Source organism: Aedes aegypti, chromosome 2 (genome assembly GCF_002204515.2).
Source record: "Aedes aegypti strain LVP_AGWG chromosome 2, AaegL5.0 Primary Assembly, whole genome shotgun sequence".
Taxonomy (NCBI): Eukaryota; Metazoa; Arthropoda; class Insecta; order Diptera; family Culicidae; genus Aedes; species Aedes aegypti.
The window spans coordinates 359,304,205-359,316,973 of NC_035108.1; the positions used below are offsets into that span (position 1 = coordinate 359,304,205).

The 12,769-nt window shown below is 38.3% G+C and overlaps 1 protein-coding gene across 2 annotated transcripts in view; it reads left to right on the forward strand.

The window, feature by feature from the left end:
• The window catches only part of LOC5573081 (mucin-5AC), a 291,235-nt gene extending 279,777 nt beyond the window's left edge, over positions 1-11,458 (forward strand). The window contains exon 8 of one of the 2 annotated variants that reach the window (XM_021846429.1): positions 10,709-11,458. In XM_021846429.1, coding sequence (XP_021702121.1) covers positions 10,709-10,873 — 165 coding nt within the window. In that variant the 3' untranslated portion in view covers positions 10,874-11,458. The remainder of the gene's footprint in view (positions 1-10,708) is intronic. The other variant, XM_021846430.1, reaches the window with a different exon arrangement.
• Positions 11,459-12,769: the final 1,311 nt, after the last annotated feature.

Consider the following 12,769-nt stretch of genomic DNA (forward strand, 5'->3'; position numbering starts at 1 on the left):
TTTACTGATAGAGGAAAGCAACCTGATTGGACGATACCTGGAAGGCTTCTGCAGCATTTTTGTCTGGTTTTAACACTGGTAGAACCTTCGCATTTTTCCATTTGTCAGGAAAATATCCCAACTGCAAACATTTGTTAAATATATCAACCAATTTTGATAAGCTACTCTCTGGAAGTTTCTTGATGAGGATGTAGAAAGTTCCATAATTGCCAGGAGCTTCCATATTTTTTATTTTTTAATAATAATTCTTACTTCTTCCAAATCAGTCTACCAGGAATTTTTGAAAACATTCTCTTGTTTGAGAATATTTTCGAAGTCCTTAATAACTTGATTTTCAATTGGACTGGTAAGTCTTAGATTAACATTATGCGCGCTTTCAAATTTCATGGCAAGTTTTTGAGCTTTTTCGCAATTGGTTAGTAATAGTTTGTTTTCCTCTTTCAGAGCCGGTATTCGCTTCTGTGATTTTTTCAAAATTTTAGATAATTTCCGAAAGGGCTTAGGGCTTAATAGGGTTCAATTGATAAATTTTATTTTCAAAATTTTTGTTTCTTAATTCTTCTTCTTCTATCTTTATTAACGAGATTTTTAGCCCTGGTTGTTTCTTAATTGTGAAAAACGTTTTTTGATTTCTTTCTGCAAATCCTGCCATATAATTTTCATAGCAGGATCGCGAGTGCCTTCTCCTCACATTTTTAAGACGGATCAAGAGTTTAAGATCATTGTCTATAATCACGGATTCAAATTTTACTTCACATTTTGGAATTGAAATGCTCCTGGCTTCAAAAATAGAATTTGTTAAAGTTTCAAGAGCATTGTCAATATAAAGTTTTGTTTGTAAAAAAAATGTTAACATCAAGATAAGAGTCAATATATGGTTCATATATATTCCAGTCGGCTCGAAAATAATTGAAAGTGAAGCTGATAGAATTGAGAATCGCTTCATGGGATATTTGAAACGTAACAGGGACATGATCAGAATCAAAATCAGCATGAGTAACTAATTGACTACAAAGATGACTAGAGTCAGTTAAGACCAAATCAATCGTAGATGGATTTCTAGAAGAGGAAAAACATGTAGGGCTATCAAGGTATTGAATTGAGAAATATCCTGAAGAGCATTCATCGAATAAAATTCTGCCGTTGGATTACTTTGAGAATTATTCCATGACCGATGTTTGGCATTCAAGTCACCAATGACAACACAAAATTAAAAAAGAGACCTAAAAAAATCAAAAAGAGGCCAAAAATATACCAAATAGGAAGAGTTTGATTCTCTATGCCATCCAAGCAGATATTTTTATAAGATCTAGGACTTTTTCGAGAATTCCTTGTGACATTACGATAAGCATTACTGTATGTGTTTTTTTTCATGATCTTCTCTATGAATTTCATCTGAAATTATTTCAGGTATGTTCAAAAATTTCTTCAAAAATGTCTAAAGGTGTGAATTTAGCTATTAGTTCGCAAGAAATTTCTCCACGAATATTCCTATAGAATTTATCCAAAAATGTTGCTCTCTTACTCACTTTACTTTTGATGGCGCCGCGTCCTTCAAGACATGACCTGCGCCACAATGTAACGCCAACTAACTCGATCCATGGCTGCTAGCCTCCAGTTTCTCGATCGCCCCACACTTCCAAGATCCTGCTCCACTTGTTCAAGTCACCTAGCTCGTTGCGCTCCTCTTCGTCTTGTACCGGCCGGATTCGAGGTGAACACCATTTTTGCGGGATTGTTGTCCGCTATTCTTACAACGTGTCCCGCCCATTGTTCCCTTCCAGCTTTGGCGACTTTCTGGATACCTAAGTACTCGTCGTTCAACAACTCCTAGTGCTTGCAGGTCCTCTTCCAGCATTGTCCACGTATCATGTCCGTAGAGAACTACCGGTCTTATCAGCATCTTGTTCATGGTACACTTAGTACGGATGTTAAGTTTACCAGACCGCAAGTTCTTGTGGAGTCCATAGTAAGCACGACTTCCGGCAATGATACGTTTTCGAATTTCTCTGCTGCAGTTGTTATCCGACGTCAGCAACCATCTGAGGTAGACAAATTCGTCCACCACCTCGAACTCATCTCCGTCGATCATCACGCGTCTGCCAATGCGAGCTTTATCGCGCTCGGTTCATCCACCCAGCAGATATTTTGTCTTCGACGTATTCAATCCAACTCGTTCTACTCCACGTTACAGCCTGAAATACTGTTCAGCAACAACCTGGAATGTTCTTCCGACTAAGTTCACGTCGTCAGCGAAACAGATGAACTGGCTGGACTTAATGCAGATCGCGCCCCGTATGTTGAAGCCCGCCCATTTCATTACATCTTCTAGCGCAATATTGAACAGGAGGCAGGAAAGACCATCGCCTTGTCGAAGTCCTTTGCGTGTTTCAAACGGGTTCGATAACGCAACCGATATCTTCACACAGCACTGTACACTATCCATCGTTGCCATGATCAGTCTAGTCAGTTTCCCGAGAAAACCATTCTCGTCCATAATCTTCCATAGCTCTTCGCGGTCGATGGTATCATAAGCCGCTTTGAAATCGATGAATAGGTGGTGGTGCGTACCCGACCAGATGGAAGAAACAAGATTATAACAGAATGTGTTTCCCTGATATGATTTTTTTATATCACCAGTTGTTATAAAACATGTACCGTTAGTAGTTGAAATAACAAAAGTTCTAACAAAATTAGCTCCAAATTAAACTAAAATACAACAAACCCTGTTATAATTATATCAAAATTATTACAGAATGTGTTGCAAGGATGTTACAAAATAACAAAATTATTGCAAACTATGTTACTGTTTATGACATCCCGACCAGACGGAAGAAACAAGATTATAACAAAATGTGTTCCTTTGATATGATTTTTTTTATATCACCAGTTGTTATAAAACATGTACCGTTAGTAGTTAAAATAACAAAAATTCTAACAAAACTCGCACCAAATTAAACTAAAATATCACAAACCCTGTCACAATTATATCAAAATTATTACAGAATGAGATGCAAGGATGTTACAAAATAACAAAATTATTGCAAACTATGTTACTGTTTATGACATCGGATGTTATTTGCAACAAGCTTATAAATACGATGTCAAAAATATAACAAATGTTGTTATAAATGTGTTACTACAAATATAACATGTTGAGAACAAAGCCATCTTGATAACAAAATTATATCAACTTCTGTTATTTTTAACTGCGGCTGATAGGAATGTGTTATAATCTTGTTATGTGTTTCTGGTCGGGTAGGGATTTGATATTCGCGACACTTTTGGAGGCAGCATAAAGATTTGGTTTGTTGTCGATCGCCCGTCCACAAAACCGGCTCGATAACTTCCCACAAATCTGCTTGCGAGTGGCGATAGACGGCGGAAGATGATCTGGGAAAGTACTTTATAGGTTACGTTAAGAATGGTGATCGCTTGATAGTTCTCACATTCTAACTTGTCACCCTTTTTGTATATTGGGTATATTATCCCCTCCTTCCAGTCCTCCGGTAGCTGTTCAGTATCCCAGATCCTGGCTATCAATCGGTAGCCAACCTGTCCGGGCCCTCTTAAGCTGTTTGATAGCATCCTTGGTCTTCCTTCTCTGCGCCATTCAGGTGTTCATCGTAGTGCTGCTTCCGCCTTTCAATCACCACGCGTTCGTCCGTCAAGATACCTCCATTTTTATCTCGGCACATTTCGGCTCGCGGCACAAAGCCTTGGCGGGGTGCATTGAGTTTCTTGTATCTTACGCTTTTTATGAGAACGATACAGCTGCTCCATCTCTTCGCACTCCAACTCTCAAAGGCGGCACTTTTTATCTCGGAATAGATGGGTTTGCTGTCTTCGCTTCTGTTCTTGCTGCAGCATAATCGCCCGTGCTGCATTCTTCTCGTTGCGCCGCGATAGGTTCTGACGTCGATGATGCACGGGCTGTGTACGTTGATTATGCTGATATTGAAGAAACGACCTTTGATCCTCAACTTGCACATTCTGTTGCCAATTGGCCACCACCCAATCACGCGCCTCTGCATTTCGCCAATCATGATAAAAGCTGTGCCCAGCTCATGTCTGTTGCCGCAGCTCTGGTAGATGGTATAACCTTCCTCATACGTATGTACCGTCGACCCTTTCCAGCAAACCTCCTGCAGCGCTACGATGTCGAACATGCGCACCCTCAATTATTCGGAAAGAATGCGGGTACTTCCCAAGAAATTGAGAGACTTACAGTTCCATGATCCGATTTTCCAATCGTTAGTCCGTTTTCGATGCCTGGGTCTATGCCGATTGTTCCGGTGCGGATTTACATTGTATGCTTCCTGTACTCATGATTTTTACGGCTGGCTTGTAAGGCCTGCACCAACCCCCTGTCTCGCCGGAGGACCATCGTGCACAGCACTGTTTAGAGTCCCACGTTGGCACTAGGAGGATGATCAGCCGCTCTTAATATGGAGAACAGACGCTCTGATAAGCTATACTCTCAGAAGAGAGGAGCCCCCTACCCCTGTCAGCATATGACCAAGGTCCCACCGATCTTCCCTACGGTTACTCGTACCCCAGACGGCACCACGGAAAGGTAGGGATAGGAGTTACTGGACTAGAGACTACGGACCACAATTGGGGTCTATTTCATACCTGCAGGTACGCGAAGTACCCATGGCATTGTCCAATTATTTACTACCCAAATAAAAACTTTGCTTAGGATTCCATAAAAATTCAGCCTTTATTTTTCCAAAAAGTTCCTTAGAAATTCTTTGAGATTTTTTCCAAGAAATTTCTCCAAGATTTTGCCAGCGATACATCCACAGATTTCCCTGGGACATCATCCAAGATTCCTTGCCAAAACATCTTCTTAAATTCAAATAATATTTTTTCCACAAATACCTCCTAAAATGCCTACAGGAATATCTAAGGATTTCCTACGAAATTGTATTGTAGGATATGAGATTTTAACTAGAAATTTATCTAAAGATACACACAGCTAAAATTATGTTGTAAATTTACGTTTATTTTCATGCACATATTTAGAACATCAAAATAAACCTAAATTTCAACGACCAAATCATTATTTTCAATCGAATTCGCTTTAAATTTACACGATCATGTAATATTCAAGAATTTTTAGTTGAAAATTGAATGTATGTTTATTGGAATTTACATGATGCTGTAACAACGCACGAATTTGATTTATTTTTACAGTAGACTTCAGTTTACACTACATTGAAATTTAAATATTTTTTTCTGTGCATCCAGCAATTACTCTTTGTGGGCTATGTAGCCGTGCGGTTAGTGTCACTAGGAATTAAGCCACATCGTGCTGAGAAGTGTGGGTTCAATTCCCACCTCAGTCCGGAAAACTTTTCATGAGGAATGTATGCCGACTGGGCCACTGGGCGTTGCATGCTAGTCCGTTGTCTAGTGTGGTGCTTCCTTCAAAGGACGAAATGCCCATTGGATACATCAACTTGTCACTGTCTTTAAAAAAAACACTACAGAGATTCCTTCTAAGATTTTTAAAGAAATGCCTCCAATATGAGATTTTTGAAAGTAAGGCTTGGAAGTTTTTTGTTCAGGTTTTCTTTAGGAATGTCTCCAGGAAAACGCTAAGAATTTGTTTCAGAAAAGTGAATCCTTGGACTTTCGAAAAAGTTTTAGGAGATTTCATGGATAATTTGCTGAGACAATCTTAAAAAACAATTAATCGAATCTCGGGATAGTATTTTGCAGGATTTTCTAAAGGAACTTCTCGAAAAAATTTGACAGAATTTTGAATTGGGAAACATTTACTGGTGTAAAAGCTTTACTGGTGTAAAAGCTTAAATAAACTTTTTGAGATTGGATGGGAATGATTTGAGAAACATTTCAAGAAATGTTTGGAAAAACTGCAGGGATAATGTTTGGATTGAATGCTGGATAAAAGTTGGATGATATGCTATGTAAATTCATAGGAAAAAATAGATCTTTTTCGAAGAACCTTTAAAAGAATTTCTGGATCGCTGGGAGAAAACGTAGATGAATTATAGAAGAAATCTATATGAACAGGCGGAGGAATTCTTGCAGGGTTTCTCGAAAACCTCTCAATCTATTTTTTCAAAAAAAAATTCTGAAACATACCTTTGTGTATTTTCTCAGGGGAAATTCTGTTGAAATCTTTAGAAGATCTCCCACACTAATATAACTGGAGAACTCGATTGAAAGATTATTGACAAAAATATCTAGAGGTAGTTGTATGATAGTTTTGAGAAAAAAAAATTGAAATAATATTTGAGGAAATTACTGGAGGCAGTAGCCTTGGAGTTCTCATGGATGTCCTGGTGCAAATTCTGGAGGAATTCTTCTAAGCATGCTTTGAAAAATCGCTGCAAAAAATTCTCCCAGAATTGGCAAATAAATCTATTGAAGAATTCCAGGAGAGATCCCTCCAGGAGACCCTGAAAGTATTCTAAATAAAATCACTGTCAAGTTCTGAAGATTTTCCTCGTGGAATCTGAGACGAAATTCTTGAAGAGCATGTTGAACCAGATATAGTCTCTGAAGGTTGCAAATAGAATGAGAAAAAGAGGAGATTTTAGAGACCATTTTGGTTAAACCAGAGACTTAAGAAACCTTCCATTAAAGTGGAGAATTTCTAGAGACTTGCATTAAAATAAAGACCAGAAAATATCAGTGGGAATTTTTTGAAATCATGTTTCAAGAATTAACTAAGAACTACTTCCAGCAATGGAAATAGTTCTATGGAAATTCTAAATCAGATAAGAACTTCTTGACTAAATATCGTCAAGAGGTTGTTGCAATGTTCTGATAGATTATATCAAGAGTAATCGCTTCAGAAATCGCTAGCACCACCACACTCACGCTTTATATAACACGATGCGACTGGTCTTAAAGTAATACATAGCTACTTCCAGAGATTCTTCAAGAATCTTCTGATAAATCTCTCTGGATTTTCCAAAAACTTCTCATGAATGACTTCCAGGAATACCCACGGAAATTTGTCCCAGAACATACACGGGGTTGGTACTTGATTTTTTAAAGAAACCATCCATTGATTCATTTTAAAATACCATAGAAGATTGCTCCATTAGTTTTCCCAACGATCAAAGAAGTTTCTTGTAACAATTATCACAGTTAGTTTCTCAAGCCTTTCAATATAGGTATTCTGAATCGTCATATGAGCCAGAATTTTTTGGGGGTCATGCACAAACCATGTCACGTTTCACTAGGCATGAGAAACCATAAAAACTCTTATCGTGTTTTCGATTCTCCACAAGAATAAGTACGTTGATCGAGTTTGTATGTATATTGAACAGATGATAAATAGTTTAATTTATTTCTCAAGCTTTCTGCTGATCTTGTTTTTGTTGAATCGTGGTTAGGGCAGTTCTTCGACTGTCCTACCGTGCTTTTTTGTGCGTAGTACATGTCCTACCTGTCCTACCCAGTTCCCACGCAACTGCGCCACTGATGATAGCAACTCCACAACATGGTCCATCCAGTCGATCATTTCGATAAACAAAAAAGTTTGAATCTCTTTTGCGTTTGGATCCTGGTTTAAAAAAGTTTCAGTAATATCTGTTATACATATATCATTGACTGTTAGGAAATTTAACAGATCGTCCTCTTTACCATTCAAGGAACGAGCATTGAAAATATTTGGATCAATTAGATAAACTTTATCCAATAACAATTTTCTTGGTAAATTTTACACCCACATGGACTGCTTCAGCCATAGTGGCGATATCCGTTGGAAGAAAATTTGAAGGGGAAAAATTGAAACTGCCTTCTGGAATATCGGCATACAATTTGTTTTGGGTAAATCCATTCGAAATTTAAATATTAGATCGGCTACCTGGCGGGAGAAAATTAGTTTGTGAATGAGCATGATTAAATTTTACCATATGGGTATGATTCTTAAGCAAGCGATCATTAACCGAAAAATGAGCATCGTTTTTCCGGGAACGAAAAACCTTACTGTTCATCTGCCTGTCACGAGTCTCAACGACTCGTCTACGAGAGGGGCAATCCCAAAAGTTAGAGTTATGGTTGCCCCGCAATTTTCGCAAACAAACTTTTTGGTACCTTCCTTCACAGGACAGAGATTGGGTTATCTTTTTCATAATGATTACTTGGACTGGTGAAAATCCAAGTAAATCATTCATTCCATTTTTGATCTTTTCAGGTGACTTATAGCCACTTCAGAGACCTTTCAGTTTTGTCGCCATAAGTAAAAAAAAGTGCTTTTTCTTTTCAAGATGTTTGAGAAGATGTTCGCGATCTTTAAGAGTTTCTGGTAATACGCTACAGTCTCCTTTCTTTGCGATTTGGAAGGATACATTGATTACCTAATGGATTGATCTCCTGCCTAAATTCCCCAAATTCGAAACAACTGACCACGATAGGCGGCACTCTTTGCTTACTCACTTGTATCAAAGAGTCTGGGCTTCGATTTGGTGTTCGGGAAATTTGTTTAGAGCAGGGGTTTTCAGCCTTTTTGGTTCGCGGAGCACTTTTTGATATGAAATTGCTGCGCGGAGCACCTGTTCTTCATCACCACTTCGTTTGAAATCTGGACTTTTCGCTTAAATCAACCGTAGGAATTACGAAAACTATGCAGTATAGTTTTGGTCAATTTTTCATTAAGGGGAAGTTGAATCGAAGCCCAATTTGAAAATTTCAAGGACACAAATCTGGAGAACCAAAAAATATTCAAGCTGCAAGCTAGATCGATTAGTCACTTGCTTTTGGTGACTAATTGATCAAGTTGTCAAATCTAAAACGAGTTATTCTATTTAATTGAACATGATTTTTATTTTAGGCTCAAACTGTGACAATTAGATATCTTAACGAAACTATATTTAATATTTCGTCAAATAGTAGTGGCTTGAAAACGACAGAATCGATTTGGCAAGGAAATGTTCGAACAACTGAGCGAGTTTCTGTAGCGAAATATTCCTTTTTAAAAGCTAATTCAAAGTTTTTGAATGGATTCATTACAAGTTCAGCTTACACGGAAATATTCATATATTTGAAAAATCTGGGTTTTTTTTATCACGGTATCAAAATATCGATTATTATTGAAGTTTTATGTAACTCAGAGTTTGTTTTGACGAGGACAAATATCCCGACAAAACATCTACACCCTGAAAGTTTTAAAATATCTTGTTAGGTGAATTCTTCCATTTTTCTGAGTTGTTTTTCATCCATCCAATTCCAGAAAACACAACTTTGCAGTTAAAACTTAAAATTTTCCCGGAAAGATTTTTTTAAAGTTGAAATTCACAAAATATCAGCCCTCATTTTGAACGTTTTCAAAAAAAATGATCGAGAAACATCGTAACATCGAAAGCATCATAAGGTATTGATGAATTAAAACCACCTCTGAATTCAATTACACAGAGAACAAAACAGCGGTATTAAATGAAAATCAATCGATCGAACCCACGAGTTACTAATCAATCAAATTTTCATCGCGGTCGGTTGTTTTGTTCTCTAAACTTGTAGGGTGCAAAACTGCTTGAGCACTTCCATGATTTACTTTGGCATGGGGGTTTTTTGCTCGGCCGAATCGGATGGAATTTTTCAAATGATGCATAATATGGGATTAGTAGCTTTTGAACAAAAATCCTGCCGAAGCGAATCAAAATTGTCAAGAATAGGTTCTAGCTCTTTAGTCTTGAAAATTTTAGGTATGGCTTGGGTTGGTATAATTAAAAGCGTATTTTAAAGCAAAAAGTGGAGATATTTCTGAGCATTAATACAAATTTTCAAAACTGTCGCGGAGCACCAAGTGCTCCGCGGAGCACGATATGAAAACCGCTGGTTTAGAGCATCGAACTGATTGCTCATTTCGATGCAATTATCAATATTATGCATTTCGCCCTTGGAAGAAAGTTCGCATTCCAGAGAAACGTCCTTTCTTCCATTCTTGCCACGTTAAGTGACAGATTTAAACCCCACTTTTATGGAAGGAAGTTGTGAATTCAGAGATTCACCCTTCCTTTTGTTTGTAGTTGTAACCATGTTTAGTGAAAAAACGAAAGAGGTTTTTTTTTTTTCAAGACGGTGTCTAAGAAGGATTACCACCGCAAGCTTTCGCTGACGGGTCAAACGGAAAATCGAAGGCACGGGTCCTAAGGATCGTAAAGGGAACTAGAGTGGAAAAATAGTACTCAAAAATACTGCACTGAAAACGACCGTTTTTAAGCACTGTAAAGTACTGTTTTTTAGGACTGAGAAGCACTGTTCTATTGCTGTAGGTAGTTTAAAACTTCCAAAAGCAAAGAGCATTTGTGTACGCACAGCACGATGCACACTGAAGAATTAATCATCATTCTATTAGCTTCAAGGGCACGTACAAACGATACTTGTCATGACACTTGTCGAAACCCTCCAATTGGGATATTTGTAAATAACCAACAAGTTTTTATCCGATATGTTTGCTCCTAAAATTGAAATTTCTAACCCTTAAATCAAATCAAACTCAAATCAAATCAAATCAAACTGAAACCATCAGAAGTTTTCTTCGAGAGAGCATAAACTCCTAGGTCCTTGAGGTTGACCACGCCTCCGCAAGTGATTGCGTGTAGGAAGGAAATCTTGAATGTTCGGTCACCACCTTAATTACTTTTCGTCTCAATTTTAATTTTGCCACATTCAAGTTTCGAATCTAATTAACTTTGGTTGTGTTTGTTCTTTTCTACCTCCACAGGGTGACAGCGGTGGTCCACTAGTGTTGCAACGTCCGGACGGTCGCTACGAACTGGTCGGAACGGTATCCCATGGAATTCGCTGTGCGGCCCCATACCTGCCCGGAGTCTACATGAGGACGACGTTCTACAAACCCTGGCTGCGAAGTGTCACCGGTGTGAAATAGGAATGATGACAACTACAACGATGACGAGGACGACGACAACGACAACGACGTCGACGACGATGATGATGAAGATGGGAAGCCGACGCTTTTCCTCCTCGTTCTCCCCCACAAGTTGTCGCAGTTTAATTAGTTTGTAATGCGCGCGTGCGATGAATGGAAAACGACTATGCATTCCAATTATGTAAGCGGGACAAAAAGAACATTTGAGGTGCACGTTTTGCGATGTGAGTGGGTGGTATTGGAGTGAGAGCCTGTTGGGAATGAATGATCGAGCGAGTGTTGTTTGGAGCTGTAGCGAAATTTCGTAGGTAGTTACGTTTTAGGGAACAAATTGCAATAATTTATCTAGCGATTAGATGGATGTGATTTGGAGTCATTGTTAAGGATTAATTTATTGTTGTTGTTAGTATTTAAATTATTTATTGTCTAGCTTGTAAGCGAGAACCCCGATCAACAAACACAAGGGATTACAACTGACGAAAGGGTGGGAAGCAAATGACACGGTGTAAAAATGTGATTATTTTAATTTATTTCGAACAGAGAGAAAATAAGAAATTCCTATTAAAGAAAATGACACTGTTGAACTATATTTCCTCTCTAGGCAGTAATATCCGAAAAGGCCAGAATTGGAACGAACTAAATAAACTCATTTACCTATATAACGTAACCAGAGGGAAGTTTTGACCAAGGATTATTAGTTTTATAGTATTGGAATTCAGGATAATACGTCGTTCGGGGCTATGGAATTTGGAGTGATGACATTTGGGGAAATAGCATTCGGGGTGATGGAGTAGAATTGTGCACTAGACCATTTTGTATACAAAATCGACTAATGCGTACTTCATTCTCTCCAGTACTAATCTGTTGAATAGATCATTACTCGATATTGAATCAGGATGCGTTTTGTACTTGACTTTGTTCGCTGTGAAAATAGTAGAGTGGATCACCTTCATATAGGTGTCTGGGTTCGAATCCCGGTCGGTCCAGAATCTTTTCGAAATTTCCTTGACTTTTCTGGCTTAGAGTATCTTCGTACCTACCAAACGATATACGAATGCGAAAATGACAACTTTGGCAAAGAAAGTTCTCAGTTAATAACTGTGGAAGTGCTCATAAGTAAACTAAGCTGAGAAGCAGACTCTGTCCCAGTGAGGACGCAATGTCAAGAAGAAGATCACCTTCATATCTTAGAGTTTTAGACAAAAAAAAACAGATGATGTGTATAAATATCGCTTTTGCATGAAATTCGTGAATGAATTCTTGTGGTCACCTGCACCTTCCTAGTGCAAATCCTCGCTACGCTCACGTTCCTCTAATGAGGTAGTCGGAAGCACTTTATTTGAATTTTGTGCAGCAAGATTGAACACGCTTTCTCGCGTTACGGCCCATAGTCACGAATAACGGCACAGTCATAAAGACTATTCCATCGTTCGTGAATCCATCTGATTCGAACCTTGGTCGTCACTCTGGTAGTGCTTGCTCATGCTTTCCAGATAAGGGTTGGGGGTTGGTAATTTAAATTTCATGCAATTTTCCACTCTAGATAAGAATGACACGGTGGTATACCGTGATAAGTACAATCAATTGAACTGACTCGTGATACGGAATATTTGCTGCACTAATGAGTTAATTATGACAGCTAAATCACGCTCACCAATATTGCAATTAGCGAGTTTATGGAGCGTTTTGAGTAGCAGAATGGGAAACCAAGTGTATGACGGCACTCCATAATAGCATGTCCAAAGAGCCACCATTAAATGGAAATGTCAAATTGGAAAATTCCAGTCATACCCTCGGCACTTATTGTTATGGAGTCACAAAAGCTATTGTGAACGACATCGACAGAGACTAAGAAAGTACTCATTAAACATGAAGTGTTGATGAAATGCAAATGAA